The 17,853-nt window shown below is 40.9% G+C and overlaps 1 protein-coding gene across 5 annotated transcripts in view; it reads left to right on the top strand.

Annotated features, from left to right (window-relative positions):
* LOC136559212 (WASH complex subunit 2A-like) overlaps positions 1 to 17,522 on the top strand; it is a 35,755-nt gene extending 18,233 nt beyond the window's left edge. For 4 of the 5 annotated variants that reach the window (XM_066554232.1, XM_066554236.1, XM_066554234.1 and 1 more), the window contains 12 exons: positions 496 to 659; positions 1,093 to 1,204; positions 1,957 to 2,052; positions 3,193 to 3,375; positions 5,430 to 5,558; positions 5,769 to 5,864; positions 8,050 to 8,166; positions 9,753 to 9,815; positions 10,522 to 10,734; positions 12,487 to 13,092; positions 13,719 to 13,893; positions 17,039 to 17,522. In XM_066554232.1, the coding sequence (XP_066410329.1) occupies positions 496 to 659; positions 1,093 to 1,204; positions 1,957 to 2,052; positions 3,193 to 3,375; positions 5,430 to 5,558; positions 5,769 to 5,864; positions 8,050 to 8,166; positions 9,753 to 9,815; positions 10,522 to 10,734; positions 12,487 to 13,092; positions 13,719 to 13,893; positions 17,039 to 17,175 (2,091 nt within the window). In that variant the 3' untranslated portion in view covers positions 17,176 to 17,522. The remainder of the gene's footprint in view (positions 1 to 495; positions 660 to 1,092; positions 1,205 to 1,956; positions 2,053 to 3,192; positions 3,376 to 5,429; positions 5,559 to 5,768; positions 5,865 to 8,049; positions 8,167 to 9,752; positions 9,816 to 10,521; positions 10,735 to 12,486; positions 13,093 to 13,718; positions 13,894 to 17,038) is intronic. The other variant, XM_066554237.1, reaches the window with a different exon arrangement.
* The last annotated feature ends 331 nt before the right edge of the window (positions 17,523 to 17,853 follow it).

Here is a 17,853-nt window from a genome sequence, read left to right as displayed (position 1 = left end):
AGAACAAACAAGCAGAAGTATCTTGTTTAGTGTGTAGGCTTGAATAAATGGTAGACGTGGGAGGTGGGTGCCTGGGGGAGAACTGCTGTGAAGGAAGTTGAGTAAAGGTGCTTTCAGTGTATATGTGGTGGTTTTTTTCCTCTTTTTTCTTGTTTTCCCATACATCAAACTTGCTAACTATTTAAGTGGCTCCAATCAGGTTCTACTGAGTGGCCCTACTCTTGTGACTCTGCAGTTGACACTGACCTCAGTTGTCAAGAGCAGCTGTAACAAAATGTGTGTACTGTATTTTGCTGGATTAATATTGTGTGCCAGAAGGTGACCAGGCCCTTTGCAAAGCCTGAGCAATGTCACATTACAGTGGCTAAAATGCAGGCAGCTAAATAAACTAGTAGAGAGATGAAAGGACTGCCAAGATGACAAAGTGTTCCTTCTAAAGAAGATTGCACAGTGGCTTTGACCAAGACAAAAGAAAACTTGTTCCTTCTTTTTAAGGAACATTGGAATGTCTCCAAGCCAGCTAAACTTCCTTCTGAGGATGGCCGAAAAGAAGACCCTGCAAAACCAGCGAGCACTGTCAGTCAGGCTAAAGATGTGAAGACAACAAGCCTCTTTGAGGAAGAGGATGAGGAGGATTTATTTGCAATCACTAAAGAGAGGTGACAATCCTGGGAGGGGAGTGGGGAGGCATTTATTCAGAACAGCCCAGCAGCCCTTCCAAAACCAGATGGTCCCAGGCATATTGCAAGTGTTGGTTCCTGGTACTGTTGCTGAGGAGGAAGTAGGGGTGTGTGAGTAGGAAGGGGCAGTGCTGGGCTCTTGTAGCTGTGGTGGGTCATTCTCCTTGCCACCACTGAACTGGCCTTTCCATTTCTATGCCAGTGATATAAAATCCTCTTGACCTTTTTTTATTTCTACTTCTGCAGAAAGCTTTGTAGACAAGAAAGAGTGTGTTAGAAGTATTGGGACAGTGAGGAAGTCAAGTGCTTTATCTGGGAACACTTGCTGCAAATGATGGTCCTCAGTGATGCTTTTAAACAGATGCAGTGCACGGCCATTGAATTTTCCACTTTCTTCTTTCTCTCACTGCAGCCAAAGAAAGTCACAGAAGCCATCATTATTATTTGAAGATGATGATATTAATGGAGAATCATTCTTCAGCTCCCAATCAATGCTACTCCCTTCAGCTGCTAAGGCTGCAATGGTAACTCCCCATTCTTTTAAAACTAACATGGAACACTTATTCATTTTACAGTCTATCATAGTTGTTAGGTACTGAATATAAGTCTAACTCATTTTACACAATGGTAACTCTAGCAAATTGGGAATGGGAACAGGGAAGACTGAACTCTTACATGTACACTCTTACTACTATTAGCCTAATGGAGACTTCAACATTTTCTTGACCACTTACCCTAAATTTGTTTGGTTTATGCTAAAAGTCCTTCCTAAGGATATTCTGAAAGCTCTCTCAACATTAAATAACACTAAAAGGAACAAACAGCTTACTGCTGACTCAGTAGCCAGGGTTAACCTTTCATGTTACCTTACCCAAGATGATTGAGATGTGTAAACAGGCTTCTTACTGGCCCTCCCTATTGTGTGCTCATGCCATCCTCTGTCTTACAAGCTTAGCCTGTGATGTACTGCCTGTCTGGCTGTGCTTTGGAATTGAGAGTATGAGATGCAAGGGATTAATAGAGCTGTATCTGTAGTGGGGATTCATGTACATGTGCTTCCTGGCACTCTTCAGCCAGATTCAAAAACTCATAATACTGAAAATTAAAAGTCACAAACCAGAATGTCCCATGGGAGGAAAACAGGAGAAGTCAAGTATGTTGCCAGTGTCCTAGACCTCTGCAGTAGGCAAACTGAGACTCTGCTATCCCACAGCAACATACACTTTTTATAGATAACCACCAATTCTGTGTCACCCACATTCTCCTGATTTTGCAGGAGAAAGTAAAACCAGCACAAGCACCACCTACCTTTAATGAAGAAGAAAAGGAGGAAAAGGAAGATCTGCCAGATGAAACAGTGAAGTCTAACCAGGTAGAAGATACATTGTGGTATTCAGAAAAGCCTAGACCAGCTCCTGTGCCTCAAGGAACAGATGTTGCAGGGCAGCAAATAAAGGAAAAAGTGAGGGATTTTCTTACATTAATCTGAAGTTTGGTAAAGATTCATTTAAAAAAACCCACAATCAAACAGTGCTGCTCTGGCACGGAATTGTTTTTCTGGATTGGAGGATAAAGTTCCTTTGTCTCCATTTAGCAAAATCACTTGTCAGTCAAACAGCAAATTTATTAAATGACATTTAAAAGTTGTTTCTTAACTGATGTCCTTGAGAGGGATTGTTTTTTTTGGTGGGGAAGGAGGTAGGCAGAATCTGTTTCCATTTTCCCTCCAGAGTGGGTTAGGTAATCTTCATTTACATGAACAAAGCTTTCCCTTAAAACATAGCCTATATTAATATATAGATTTTTCTTCAAGCTCAGTAACTTTGTTTCACCATAATGAGTGATGATTTATAAAGTGATGAGTGTTATTGTGGCCTTCAGGATTGTGAATTTCTGCTGGGCAATACTGTTACAGAACAGTATTGATGAGTATTGAGTGTATTATTGCAGAGGCTTCAGCAGAACTGATCTTGGGCATAGTCTTACTGAGTGATTGTTGAGGAATTACCAGCTGATGAATTTCCCTTGTAGTTCTTACTCTTCACACTTTTCCTGAGCACATTTAAGGTTCTGGTAATGCTGTTCACTCTAAAGTATCCCAAGTGGTATGAGCTAGGTAATTCAAGGATAGTGATAATTCAAGGAAAGCTGATATAGTGCAGCCTTGTGGTGCAGCCTTGTGGTGCACATGCAGCCTGACATAGAGATGAGGAAAAAGCCTTACACAGGAAGCTGCTTATCAGTAGTGCCATGGGGAAGGGTAAAGGAGGAAATCTGTCTTCCTTTCAGAGCTGAAGGGTGTGTTCTTTTCTTTATCAACTGTCTCTTGGTAAGCTGCATATTGATAATCTGTCTGCCTGGGAAAAATTAGTTGAATACAGGTGCCTGCTTGGTAACGATTGCAGAACTCTGACCACTGGTGCTATTTAACCAAGAAAGCTTAGCAGGGTTTTTGGGCAAACCAGAAATAAATAACAGGCTGATGTGTTACTTTCGTTTTCCTTTGGTGGAGCCTTTTACAGTAATATCTTCAGAACCAACTGACAATTCAGATTTGTTTGCAACATCACCACCAGCTCTGGAGAAAGATGTGAAAAGCCAAGCTAAGAAAGTGTTAAGCTTATTTGAGGAGGAAGAAGAGGAGAGACTGGAAGATGATGATGGCATAAAAAATGCACAAAAAGGAGTTGATATGGTGAGTGTAAGGATGTTCTTGAGCACTGGGAAATGATATTTCCATCTCTGCTTTTCTAGGCAAGGTTTTGTTTACATTTCTATACAGATGTTTCGATGCAGCTACTTGCTTTTGCTTTACAGAACTGACTCTTCAGTTACTCCTCAAGGTCAAAGACACTAGGAAGTAAAAAAATGTGGAGTTTTAAGCCTTGTGGTTTATCCCTTTTTTTTTTTAACATTGTTACAGTTTGCTTGCTTGGTATATGCCTTCAGACTTAGGTTCAACAATAATTATCTTAATCCTATGTTTACTTCTGTTTTTCAAGTGTGTTCAATTTTTTAAAAAGCTTCCAGCAACCGTATTATTAGTCTGGCTTTTCTGCTATAGTGTGTACCATCAAGAGGTGCACTTGGAATTTTCAGCAGCAATATCCTTGAATCCATGGCAATATTCTTGTTTCTACTTGATGCAAATGTACTGACATTTTTTCTGTAAGTTTAAAGTAGGGTGAAAAGTTATATACTATATACTACAGTGTACCACAAGGTTTTGTCATCTTAGTGTGACCATGTAAAGTAAGCTGCCAGTCCTAAAAGCTATGTACACTTTACTCAGAAGCCCTTGGAACTTAATGAAACAGATGACTGTTGTAGAAAAATCAGTTTAGAGCAGCTCAGCACACTGGGAGATGATTGAAAGAAGTCACATCTGTCTTATGAATTTGGAAAAACAGAAATCTATTCAAATTTTTCCTTCAAAGTTCTCATCTTTCAGCATATAGTAGTCACAAAGTGATTAAGATGCTGAAGTGCAAAAATCAGAATGATAATTTATGAACTTAACCTTTTTGATAGGCAAATCTGAAAGGTGCAACTACTTTTCTGGCTTATTTCAACTTCTGTGTGGATAATTCTAGATTTGCATTAGGTTTTCACATATCTGGGCATAAACAGTAGTTCTAGTGCTCTAAAAATGTCACCTGGCTGTTGATACGAAATTAAAGCTGGGGCAGAGAGAGACTGAGAATGTAATAAAGAAATTACAGTAGTAAAAATCATAGGAGAGGGTGTATGGATGAAAAGTGGTGTACTGGAAATTAAATTTAGGCAGCCCTTTGGGGTTCATGGAGACTTGAACAGGGAACAGGAATGGGTAGAATCAGCTTTACTCTTATGAAGACTACTCTTGCTGCCTGGATTTTGTGTCTGATGTCATGGTACTGGACAGCCAGTTATGCCAGAAGAGGCATCCTTTAATTTGAGTTGTTTTAATAGAGACAGATGAGTGGTGAAACGCAGATATGGGCCTTCACCTGGACATTTGAGTGGGGCCTTTGCCTTTGCACCTGGGTGCCTGCAATGACCACGATCATACACAGGCATTGGTTTTGGTGCTGGAACTGATACTTACTACTTTGCCAGGTAATGGAGGACTTACAGGATGATATGAGTAACCACAGTCTTCCCCATAGCAGCAAATTTGAAAGTACAAGTTCTTGCCAAAGGCACTATGTTCTGATCTTCCATGTGGATGTTTGCTTGCTTGCACAGGAGAAGGACAGGGAGTCTAGCAACAATAATAGCTTTACAGGCCTTTTGTTAAAAAAAAGTCTATTTTTTTATTCCTCTTTGAAAATGTCGCTTAGGAAGATAACCAAGAGATTCTCTTCCTTTGACTACCATGTCCTGCATCCTTAGCTGAAATTTTTGAGGCATAAAAGTCTTACTGGAATATGAACCTTACTGTACAGTCATGATAATATACTGAAAACCTTTTATTTTCCTTTTGAAGGAAGCTTTACAAGTAAATAGTAGCAGCTGGATCTTAGATCAGCAGACAGATATTGTAGTGAATATCTTCTCATGAAATTGAACTGTAAATACAAATATTTACATTGTAAGTTTTGCAAATTTGGTCAAAATAAAACATAATCAGCAGTTAAAGTTGTATTTTTGTTACCAGTACGGGACTGTAGTGTAGCATCAGGGGAATTGTAACCTGCCTTATCATGAGGCAAATAACCTCCTCACAGAGGGAGTTTCTCACTGTGTGGCCCTTTCTCCTCCTTCCAGGCTTCTGAGAAAAGTACTGGGCCCAAAAGCACTGGGGTCTTTCAAGATGAAGAGCTTCTCTTCAGTCACAAACTTCAGAAGGACAACGACCCAGATGTTGACCTCTTTGCCAGCCCCAACAAGTCAATGGTGAGTTCAAAGCCCTCCTCTGAACCTCCTGTTTAGAAACAGTCTTTGAAGTGTTCAGTGTACTGATGTTCCTTGTTTGGACACAGCTTAGAGGTCACTGATTTCCAGGGAGGGCCAAATGCTAATGTCAGTTATATTCTGGCATCATGGGCTGAAAGAGATGAGCTTTGAGTCTGTGACACACCTTTTCTTTGTCTTGTGTTTCTTTAGTCTGCAAACCGTATCCTGAAGCCATCACCTGGAGGAGGGCTTTTTGGGGATGATGATGAGGATGATCTCTTCAGTACTGCTAAAACAAACATTCCGGTACCTGTTTCTCTACTGTAAATGGCTCAAATAAAAGAGATGGGAAAGAAGTGTAGGGAAGGGATTTTCTCCATTTGTATACCCACAAGAAATTAAATGACTTTTCAAATCTTTTTGAGAGAACAGAAATGGTCATTGTGACCCTGAAGACATAGGGAGCAAACAGATGCCTTGGGTCTCTCAAAGCTGGGATGAAATAATTGGATTCTATTTCCTTTTGTGTACACCTGGGACTGGCTTAGGTGTAAGACAGCGCACCTGAGCAGAAATCAGAGTAGTAGAGTTTGTTTTGCTTAATTGCTTAACTTGCTGATATTACTTCCCTGTGCTTTATGCATGACCTGATGAGCTGTGCTCTGTGAGTTGTGTAATTCAAGTTTCTGCAGATTGGTTTGATCTCAGGTAAAATGATGCAGTGTTAAAATCCTCATGGTCACCCAATTGCTTTTAAAGGGCGAGTCAGTACAGTAATGAACTAGACTGTGTTACAGGTGATCTGAGGTCAAAGTCCTAACATACATTTTAAACTGCTACTTCTAAATACAGTTATCTTAATTAAATTGAAACTAACTTTTACTTTAGTCTATATTCATGTCTATAGGTGGAAGTTAGGCTAGAAAACTGACAACAGTTGCTGAAAACTATTTCTTTGAGGACTCTGGACAGAGTGGTCTTAAGTAATTAGTGCTTGGGAGAGTATATATGGAGCCTGGTTGCTCCATAAAATATAAAAATAGCACAATTCCTTAGCTAGTGTTGTACTTTTATTTTCTCTGCTGTTTTGTTCATGAGGAAATATGTATGCATTTAAAAGTTTATTGAAACTCTCATTATTAATTGTTAGCACAGACAGCAAAGGTTGAGATAGACTAAAGGAATGGAGGAATGGAAGGCCCTTGCTTTGCAGAGCCATAAATCAATGCCTACTGTTGTAGTCAGCTGACTGTGGCAAGATGTCAGACACTCACCAAAGCCCCTCCCTCACTCCCCTCTGCAGCTGGACAGGGGAGAGAAAATATAACAAAGTTATATATTTTATATAAATGAATTGAGATAAGGACTGGGAGAGGTCATGCACAATATACTAACACAGGCAAAACAGATTTGAATTAGAGATATTAATTGAATTTATTTCTAGCAAAATCAGAGTGGAATAATGAGAAGTAAGATAAGACCTTAAAAACACCTTTCTCCCATCTGTCTCTTTCCCAGCTCTACCTCCTATCCCCCCTGTGCAGGGAGATGGGAAATGGGAGTTTAGGTCAGCTCATCACATCTCGTTTCTGCCACTGCTCAGAGAGGGGAGTCCTTCCCCTCGTCCAGCATGGGGTCCTTCCCACAGGAGACAGTTCTCCATGAACTTCCCCAGCCTAAGCCCATCCCATGAGGTCACTCTTTCATGGGGTGCAGTCCTTTGGGCTTAGCCTGGCCCAACCTGGGTTCCCCACAGGGTTGCAAGTCCTACCAGGAGACCTGCTCCAGTGTGGGCTCCTCTCACACAGTTCTGCAGGTCCCTCCCAGGACCCCGGTCTCCTAGGGGTTCCCAGCCTCCTCTCAGGTACCCACCTACTCTGGCTGGGTCTCCTCCACAGTCTGTGAGTGAATTTCTGCACCCGTGTGGATCTCCATGGGCTACAGGGGCACAGCTGCCTCACCATGGTCTTCACCACAGGCTGCAGGGGAATCTCAGCTCCAGCGCCTAGAGCACCTTCTCTCCCTCCTTCTGCACTGACCTTGGTGTCTGCAGGGCTGTTCCTCTCCCATGTTCTCATCCCACACTTTTCTGGCTGCAATTACATCTGTGCAATGACTTTTGTTTTTTTCTTAAGTATGTTATAATGGAGGGGTTACCACTGTTCCTGATTGGCTCAGCCTAGCCCAGCAGCACATCCATCTTTGGAGCCACCAGGGATTGGCACTGCTAGATATGGAAAAAGCTTCTACCAGTTTCTCACAAAATCCACCCCTGTAGCTCCCCCCTCCGCTACCAAAACCTGGCCATGCAAACTAAATACAACTATGCATAGTAGGATTAAAAGATGTGGCCAGTTTTCTGTTCAGTTAAAAACAAGATTTTAAAGATTTTTGCTTGTGTTCTTTTGGGGTTTTGGGTTTGTTTTTTTTTGGATCTTCACACCATGCTTTTTACCCCATTCGTGTTGACTTGTGCCCATAATGCTTTCAGAAAATGGCCGAGAAGAAAACTCTTCAGACCAGTGTTGGCCCTTCCTCAGTGAGCAGTAACTTAGAAAATGCTTTAAGTGCCAAGCAGGATGAGACTCTGAAGGCAGCAACTACAGAGGCAAGTACTTAAATCTTGTGTCTCGAACAGTATGCAAAGAAAAAGGAGATGTTTAATCCTGTTTTAAGTATCTTGGAAAGATGAAAAGTAATGCCTGGATTCACTGGCTGCCAGGCAGCAGTGTGTGACCAAACTTCTCTGCTTATCACCAGGTGCATTGTTAGTAGCAAGAAGTTTAAATGTTATTGATATTTTATTCATTGTACATACACATTTCACTTTAAAAAGTGAAATGACAGTGGTCCAGTTGTACTGAAAATTAGTTGTTTCTTCTTCTCTGAAGTGCCAGTGTCTGTTGGTGTGAATGTGGTCTTTAAAGGCAGCCTTTCTCAGAAAGGAGATCAAGGCATGCAGCACAAATCTGGGTCAGTTGAGACTCCTATCTTGGAGTCTCTATGGCGAGTAAACAAGACTCCTGTCCTTAATCTTGCAGAATCAAGTGTCTCTGGGAGAGGTGATCTGGACCAGAGTTCTGGTCTGTGTCTCACCAGAGCTGCTTGATGGATTTTCATGTGTACAAGATTAGCTTTTTGTTGTAGGGAGTGGGAGTCTCTTTTTTTCCCCTGGGCTGAAGAACACAGAGCACACCTGTAGGGTTAGTAATTAGCATGTCTTCCCTTTTTGTAAAGTGTTCCTTGAAGTTTAAAACCAGGCTCATCTTCCTGTTTTCTGTAGCTACAGCCTGCTTAGGAATGGTTTCAGCCTGTCTGAGGTTAAGCTGAACACCACATGCAATTAAGTAGAGAACAATCTCCTTAGATACTAGGGTTCCTCTGTCATGCTCTCAAGCCCTTCAAACTAGTGTTGTAACTCTTGCAAAATCTCAGTTACTTCAACGTAGCTGAAGGAGCTCTGACTGCCCAGTCATACCAACAGCACTGTTACCTAACTCACAGAACCATGCAGACTACAAACTTGGGGAGAGCAAGCCATGGGAAGTGCACCTTAGCTGATTTGATTCATTCCTTGAGTCCTAGAATCGACCCAAGTCTTCAGACCAAACAGCTGCTCTCACTCTTTTAGCCTAGTCTTCTTTCTAGCACTACTGGCCTGGGTGTTTTAAAGGAACACTCACTTCTCTGAAACTGGTTTTTTTTGAAGTCTGAGTGGAACAATTTTGAAGCTCTCTTGGCTTCCATGTGGGCTTCATTGAAGTCTGTAGCCCTGTTACAGCCAGTCACAAAGAGAAAAGTTAGATCATTGCCTGGCAATATGGCTTCATATCACCAGGGGACAGAATAAGCAAGGAGAGAGAAGGTAGCTGTCCTGCCTGAGGACAGCTGTCCTAGTTGTCCTAGGGGTGGCAGTGACCTGGAGAAGATGGATGTTGTTCAGTTACCATGGCAAAGTATGATATTGGGTAGAAGGACAGGTGAATGAAATGTAATGAAGATGGGGCCATGGCATGTGGGAAGCTGAAGCTGAAAATTTTGTGACTATAGCTCTAATGGTAGAATGTTATAACAAGGTATCTTCAGAAAAAATTGGTAAGCAATTAGCTGCTTTCTATACATGTATTAAAATGAAAACTATGATTGGTTGATAACAACTTGTCAACTTGTTTAATCCAATGTAATTTTGTGCAGAAATCTACAGGTCCTGTTCCCATTAAAACCAAAGAGCCTTCATCTCGGATTGGAAAGCTACAAGTAATTAACTTTACTGGCACTTTAACTTTCAAAAAAAAAAGATAATCTTCCTTGCCTCACTGATAGCTTTCCCTGAACCAAAATCTTATTGCTTCCTTACCTTATTCTTGCAACATTATTATTTTTTTTCAGATGGCGTATTTTTGATTGCTTTTTCTGTATCGCATGTTTAATATTATTTCCTCCTTCTGTTTCAGTCCTGACTCTAAGCAGCACTATTTACTCATGCTGGGGGGGCAGAGGGTGGGCTCCACTTTGAACTGCTATTGTTCTTAGCACTATTAAGTAGGTTTAGAGACTCTTAGGGGGGACTATGGTTATGTCCCTCTTCTGACACAAAACGACTAATAACTGTCTATATCACAGTGAAATGTGTACCATTTCAAGTCAGTACAATTCAAAGTCAGAATCATTGTCTCCTCAGACAGAATATTGATCTATGTAGGTGTTTGGTCTGGCATAACTTGACCCTGCTGTTCCTGAAGCTTTTACACAGAATAATAGTGTTGACCACTCCACAATTTTAGTGAGACAGAGCTTGTGGGAGACACAGAAGTTCTTAGATCTGAGAAAAGCCAGGTACTTTAGAAGTAGAACTTGATTACCAAGATACACTAGTTCTTTCTGCTTCTCTGGGGCCATGCCTGCTCTGGAGCAGTAGTAATGTGATCTCTCTCTCTATGTTTTTGTTGTCCCTGTTTTGTAGGCTAACTTAGCTATTAACCCTTCAGCCTTACTACCTGGTGCAATGCCTAAGGTTTCCAATCTCAAGTCCCCCTTACCAGTGCTGGACACTCCATTACATGAGCCCAAGGAGGTGCAGAACAGCGAAGCCTTCTCTGCCACAGGAAGGAATGAAGAGCTGGGTGTAAGCTTTGATCAGCCCATGCAAGCAGACACCTTGCACAACGCCAATAAGGTAACCTTGGTATTTAGGATAAGAGGAAGGGGGTTTAAAAACACAGTCTGTCCTCGTGCAGGAGTTTATTTTGGTATGCAAGTTCTGCTAACAGTGTGGTTTATCTGAATCTAAATGGGACTGTGAAAATCTAATCCCTTCTCACTTCTGTGGATCACTGAAGAAAAAGTCTACCTTAGCACCTATACTTAGCTCAGTGAGGGGCTTATGCATATACCTGGTGCCTTTTAAAGTACATAAGTACCTTTTCCAAATACTGGATTTCCCTATTGGTTGAAGGTATGTTAGCATAACATCTTGTCCCATCCCAGGAGACACCAACCCAAAAAAATATTTAAAAGACATCTTGCTAGGCTAACTAGGTAAAACAGGTTACAGGCAGCTTTCACAAGCTATCCAGAACACATCACTGCTATAGGGTGACCTTTAACTCCTCTGTGGATAAAAATGTCACGCTGCCCTGAACTGTAACTCTCAATTCTTTTTCAAGGAAAACTTTTGTTTTTAAACAAAGGAAAACAAAAAGAAGTGTTACAGCTTTTGATGTGGCAAATCTCTGCCTCCTGACTCACTTGTTTTTCACTCATACTTTCTACTTTATGGACTGCAAAAGACATATTCTAATTAGAGACTTAATCGTTCTTTTAAAAAATGGAAGTGTCAGCCATGTAGTTAAGATTTCATCTAGGTGCCTATGATTTTATAAGTCTGTGGGGTTTCCTGAGAGCAGCAGTTTGAGTAAGATAACTTAAGATTTTAACTTTGATTATTTCTTCCTCTGATGCTGATGAGGCTGTTCATTACTAGATAAGTAGCAGAGATGACTTGGAAAGATACAGCAGCCACCAACAACCAGGGCTGACATGACCCCTTAGTGACAGGGTTTGAAGCTTGTACATCAGCCTGGTGCATTACTATGTAGGCATAGTTGTTTCCAATAGCAGCGTGTTCCAACAGACAAAGCTCTCTATTGTGATACTTTTAAATAGATAGGCCTGCAAAGAATAGACTGCCTGTAGCTGCATATTATCAACTTGAATGCTGATTTTAGTGTAGTGATGATGCATGTTTTTTACAGAAGTAATCTGAGAAGCAGCATCTTGGTAACTCTACAGTGAATGTTTTTTGTGGCTCAGGTTAGATGCTGTATTTTGGCATATCATTGCTTCTTCAACCTTTCAACTTTGAGTGTAAATATATCCAGTCAAATGCACTTTTTTCCAATGGCTGGAACAAAGCAACCTGCCCAGCATTCTGCCTGCCCTTTCAAAGAAGAGTGCATGAAGCAATTAACAGAAGGGAAGAAGAAGCTGTAGTGATCCATTTCCTACCCATGTTAATACTCCTGTCCATGTGGGAAAGGGGAGAGGCTGTAATGGAAACTTGCAGGGGGCTTCCTTAAAAGCGGCAATTAACTGCAATAGGCTATACATAAAATGAAACTGGGTGGAAAATACAATTAGTCACAGCTTGAACTGCACTGTAAGAGCCCCTAGATTAGCAAGATAACAGGCTGACTAAGGTATCACCTAAAGCCAAGGGGCTAGTGTGGCTTGCTGACCTGTTGTGACTCTATTTGCAGGTGCTATTGCTTTTGTACGCCAGTTCATCACTGTAGAATGACTAAGGGCAGCAAATCAGAAATCCTGGGTTATATTTCTAAATCATTCTCCTAATTACTCCAAGCTTGAATGTCCTGTGGGGCTTTTTCCTTATGTATGACCCTACTTTGCTTTTCCTCCTTCCTTGCAGACCAGGATCAGGGTTCCAGGGAAGCGCAGACCCCCTAGCAGAATGGCGCGGCGTCTGGCTGCCCAAGAGGCTGAAGTGAGTGAGGACATGGACACTAATAAAGAGCCACAATTCTCTCTACCAAAACAGATGTCAGCAGTAGAGAACATAAAGGAGCCTCTTGCTGCTGCTGAAGCAGAGTCCAAGGAAAATGGCTTTCTCTCTAGCTTGTCACTATCAGCTCACAGCAGTGTTTTGTCTGCTGGGACAAACAAACTCCTTCCTCCAGAATCCACAGAAAATGGGGATGATCTGTTTGAATCTGAAGACCTTTTTGCAAGCAGCTCATCATCCAGACCAGTTGCACAACCAAAGCTAAAGGAAGGAATGCCAGACAGTATGGCTAACAAACCTATAAAGGGCAGAGAGAAAAAGCCTGATCTGGGTGACCAGGACAGCAATGATCTCTTCCAGCCTGTACAACAAAAGTCTTCAACAAAAAGCAGCTCTATACCTTTTTTGGAGGAAGAGGAAGATTCTCTCTTTACCTCTCAAAAAACTGGAAAAAAGGAGTTAAAATCTGCTGTCCACCAAGAAGTTGACCCTACTGCCCAAGATATCTTTGAGGTAATGGCTGAACCTGCTACGTTGTTTTTTGTTTCCCGGGTCCATATGTAGACTTCTCTAATTGACATTTAATGGAGGCTGCTGAACAGGATGGGGTGTGCAGGATAAGGGAGTGAAGTAAACTCTCAATCCTGCTCCACTGCTGGGATACAGAAACTCTTTGGTTGTTCAGCCCCTAACTAGCAGCAGTAGTTTAAAAGGTGGAGTCTTAACACAGAGCTGGCATGCACTGAGTATGCTGTGATGGCATACCTTTTGCAGAATAATAAGGTATTTGGTTCTTATTTATTAACTGTCTGTTCCATTCCCAGTAACTAAATAACACTTTAAAAAAAGGAGTAAAATTGGTGGGCTGGGCACTTGATACGGGCCTCTGTGAGCTGTACTTGACCTGTGTACAATCCACTACTAAGGCACTTTTGCCAAGTCCCCCATGAAGAAAAAGGTCTCAAACTTCTTGCTAGTTAGGTTGGCAAATACCTCTCAGATTGCTGAGTTCAACCTTTGTCTGATAAGCCCAGGAAACCCAAGTCTTCTAAACATCTCAGATGCTGTGTACAGAAAATTTGACTATTCTCCTGAAGTGTGTTGTGGATTGATGAGATCTTTCTCTATTTTTCTTCAAGGATGATATATTTGCTACTGAGGCAATTAAGCCAGTGACCAAAATTAAAGAGAAAATGCCAGAGACAAACCTGTTTGATGATAACATTGATATTTTTGCGGATCTAACTGCAAAACCAAAAGAAAAGAAGACCAAGAAAAAGGTGGAACAAAAATCCATATTTGACGATGATATGGGTAAGTGTATGTATAAACAAAATCTTGCTACTAGTCTTGTACTATTGTAGCACTACTGTCCTGAATTGCATTCATCTAAGATGTTTTAGGACCTTCTGCTTTTCATCTTCTCTGAAATCTCTAGTCATCTTTGGATTTTAACCTTGGATGAGAACTTTCTAGATTTGTAGAACTAGCATAGCATTAAAGTAGTTTAGGAGAGAGTATAAAATTGTTCTGAGAAAAAGTTTAATTCCTGTAGGGAATTACTCCAGACAAGTTTCTAAGAGACTCATTTCACATTATGGCTCTGAGACAGATTCCATATTTTAATTTGCACACCTTTTTGTATTGCACTTTCAGATGAATCACTGTTATGAACAAACTAGCATCTCTGTCCATCCCACCTTCACTATTGTGTTAACTACCTTGGAGCCCATAAGCTTTTGTTTACATTGATGTACCCAGGACAATTTACAGATACTACAACTGAAACCAAATGTTTGCTATGTAAAATCTGTTGAAAAAACAGCGAGTAGTAATGTGAAATGATGCACAAAGCATGCTCCTTTCTTCTCCGTCAGCAGAGATACTGAAAGTAATGTGATTCTCAGCTCTGTCTGTTCTCAGACTCTTCATGTTCATAGCTCTTTGAGATTGCATGTATTTCTTTTCTAAGACAAAATTTCTTGTCTAGCTTTGGTTCTTGTCAAGTCTTCATTCCCTCTGACTTACTCAATTTGAACCTGACTTACCACTGTTTTACTTGGACTGCTGCTAAGCACTCTAGCCTGATGGCTGAAGTCTGTAAATGTGCTAGAAAACTTGCTGGAGAATGAGCATCTTGAGGTTTCAAAATCTTCTTGATTGATATAAAAAATAAGACTTAAAGGTTTATTAGAAAGGTATTTAAAATACATATGGGATGATTTTTTTAAAAATCTTGTTTTAATAATTTACATTTTATCATGTAGTCTCTAGTAAGTGAAAAAAAATTGCCAAGCAGTTACCCCTTCCAAATATTCAACAGAAGAATATGAACTGAATGTTGAAGAAAATAGTTGTAGAGTGCCACTTGAAAATTAGCCACAACAGAACTTGTTGTTTGTACTTCCACTTCTGACATCAACTCTGGTGCTAGAGCTTTGTGTTTGATGTCACAGCTGATCTTGATGCCTATTGCACCTAAAGTACCTGCATCTGATGGGCTTCATCTTCCTGTAGAGTGGTGACTGTTCAGCCATAGGTATGCAGCTCCTTAGTGCCCATGGAGCTCCACAACACCCACAGGAGTGCAGGGAGATGCCTGAAGATGAGGAAGTTCTGCAGTAGAATTGTGGAACTGGCACTTGCCTACATTTCACTTTAAGGGCTGGCTTAAGTGATGGTGGTAGCACTTTTACAGAGCTGTACGTGTTTGTCTTAGGAGAACCTTTCTGCTGCAAATGAAACAGTAAATTTCAGCTGCAGTTTGAGGGGGGATGAAGGCTGCAGGCTGTTTTCTTTCATCCTACCTCACCTTTCAGTCACTAGAGTCCTTAATTACCTTATAGCTGATGTCACCTCTGCTTATGTTCAAAATGGTCACTGAGCTTTCTTGCACTCTGACAAATACTGTTTTCCCTGGGCAATTTTTTTGTTTTCTTTAAGCCTCTTTATAAAAAAATAGGAGTGATACCTCTACTGCTTATGGCAGTCTCTCTCTGCTGTAAAGCTAATCCATGTAATAGCTTCTTGCTTTGGAGTGATGCCAGTAGGGGATTACTCTGTTTTGCTGCCTTTCTAAACTGCTCTTGTGCTGCAATGTGGTCCTGGATTATTCCTGTGTAATCCCTATGATCAGCACAGTAGCAGACACATGCTGAATTGGAAGTAGTGAGAAGAGACAAGGAAACACTTTTTGATAGACCACATTGTGCTTGGCCTCTGCTCAAGGTTAGGCTATGTGCTGAAGATTGAAATAGTAGTTTTTATAGTCTGGACTAGTAATTCACAGAATATTCTGAGCTGGAAGGGACCCACAAGGATCATCAAGTCTGACTCTTATATGAATGGCCCATATGGGGATCAAACCCACAACTTTGGTGTTATTAGAGCCATGCTCTGACCAGCTAGACTCAGTGGCTACATTAACCTCTGTATAACACCCATATTTTCTTAATAGGGATTCAAGACCAGTTATGTGCTATTTACACTGGCCTTGTGAATCAGTAGTGATCCTTATATCTAAAGCTGGAAATTTTTTGGTTTTATACTCCAACTACATAATCTGAGTATCCTAAATTTCTTAGTTTAGAGTACAAGATACACTGTTGTGTACACTCAGGAAACCTGATGGTAACCCCTCAGCATGTGTACGGTAGCAGCTTCATCTCTTTCATGAGCATAGTCCTAAACACAAGCAGTTCTAGCCACAGCAAGACTGTGAGCTCTGCAGCTGACACAGGCTATCTGTGTTGGATGATTTAATTTCTATGTGTTGTTGTCCTCTGCCTTAATGGCAGTGTGATATTTTTCCACTTTGTGATCCTAGTTATTCACAACAGATATGCTTGTATTGAGGAAGGTGGTGCAAGACCTCGATTCAAGACTGTAGACAGACTTCTTGAATATTATCAGGAGAGTGGTTATAGCTGTCTGCCTCCTTGCATCTTAGCAATGGTCTGTTCTCAGGGAATTTATAGTATGCTCTTACTGTGCTGTACATTAGACTCGTGGTTGGTGAATATCACCACAGTAGTTGCTAGCAACCACCATCTTTTCCTCTTTGGATTTTCTTTAGCAACAACCTCACAGCGCTTGGATCTCTCAGGTTCCTCAGACACTAATGTTCTAGATAAGAGGGATGTTATCTGGCCCTTGCCTGATAGAATTTATTGTGGAGCTTTAATTTATTAGTACTTTACAAATGCTTATGAGAGCCTGAACATGTTATAAAATACAAGTATTATGCTGTCTACTAAGAAGAAAAAACAAATCTTAACAGCTAACGGCTCCCACGTATGTCCTTACAAATGCATTCAGAATTGCAAGTAGCAGGAAAGCATTTGTTTATCACAGAATGTCCTTGGCAGTCACTGCTGTGTGATGGAGTCTCTTGTGTACAATGTTGCTTCTGTTTAGTAGTCACTTCTCATTAAAATCTATTTTTTATTCCCCTCTTTAGATGATATCTTCTCTAGCAGCCAAGTCAAGATACCTACTCCTAAAACCAGATCTTCCCAAGCAGCCTCAGAACCAAAATCTGAAAGCAAGATCCTCAGCACATTTGATGACCCGCTGAATGCCTTTGGAGGCCAGTAGTCAAGGGGATGTGTTGCAGAGAAGCAGCCTTCCTTAGCCCTGTGCAGTACTAATACTCTGGATTCTCTAATTCAGTAGAACTGGAATGACATGGACATGGATATTTAAATGAGATTACCCATTTAAAATGGTTAGTATTCTCTTGTGCTAGTCTAATTCTGCTAAATTATATATTTTTTAAAAAATACAGTAACCTCCTGCTATCATGTTTCCATAGTGCCGAGATGAATACAGCCTGTGCAATACCTGCAATGAAGTAATCTATTATATAAAGTATAGTTTGTTTTATTGAACAGATCTATAGATAAAATAATTGATAAATAGTAAATGGAGTCTGTTAAACTTGATCTGTCTGCACGTCTTACTTTCCTCTTTACTTCTTGCTTAGAACGTGTGCATCATGACTTGAATGCTACCAAAACCATTACTGTGCCATGTCTGGGTCAGCTGCCACCTACTGAGCTAGTGGGAGGGTTAGGCTGGGTTCAGTACCAGGTACAGCTTCTCTTACAGATGGAGCAGTTAGGAAATCTCAGAGCAGGACTTGACACCAGCTCTAATGAGGTATTTCATATAGGCAGCTAATGTGGGTTGTAAAAATAACAACAGTTAATGCTGCTTTGCCAGGGAGAGTGTGTTACAAATGAGCACCAAGCAGTCCATGAAGAAAACAGAAAC

Source organism: Molothrus aeneus, chromosome 8, assembly GCF_037042795.1.
Source record: "Molothrus aeneus isolate 106 chromosome 8, BPBGC_Maene_1.0, whole genome shotgun sequence".
In the NCBI taxonomy this organism is placed as follows: domain Eukaryota; kingdom Metazoa; phylum Chordata; class Aves; order Passeriformes; family Icteridae; genus Molothrus; species Molothrus aeneus.
This window is presented reverse-complemented; position numbering and strand designations above follow the sequence as displayed.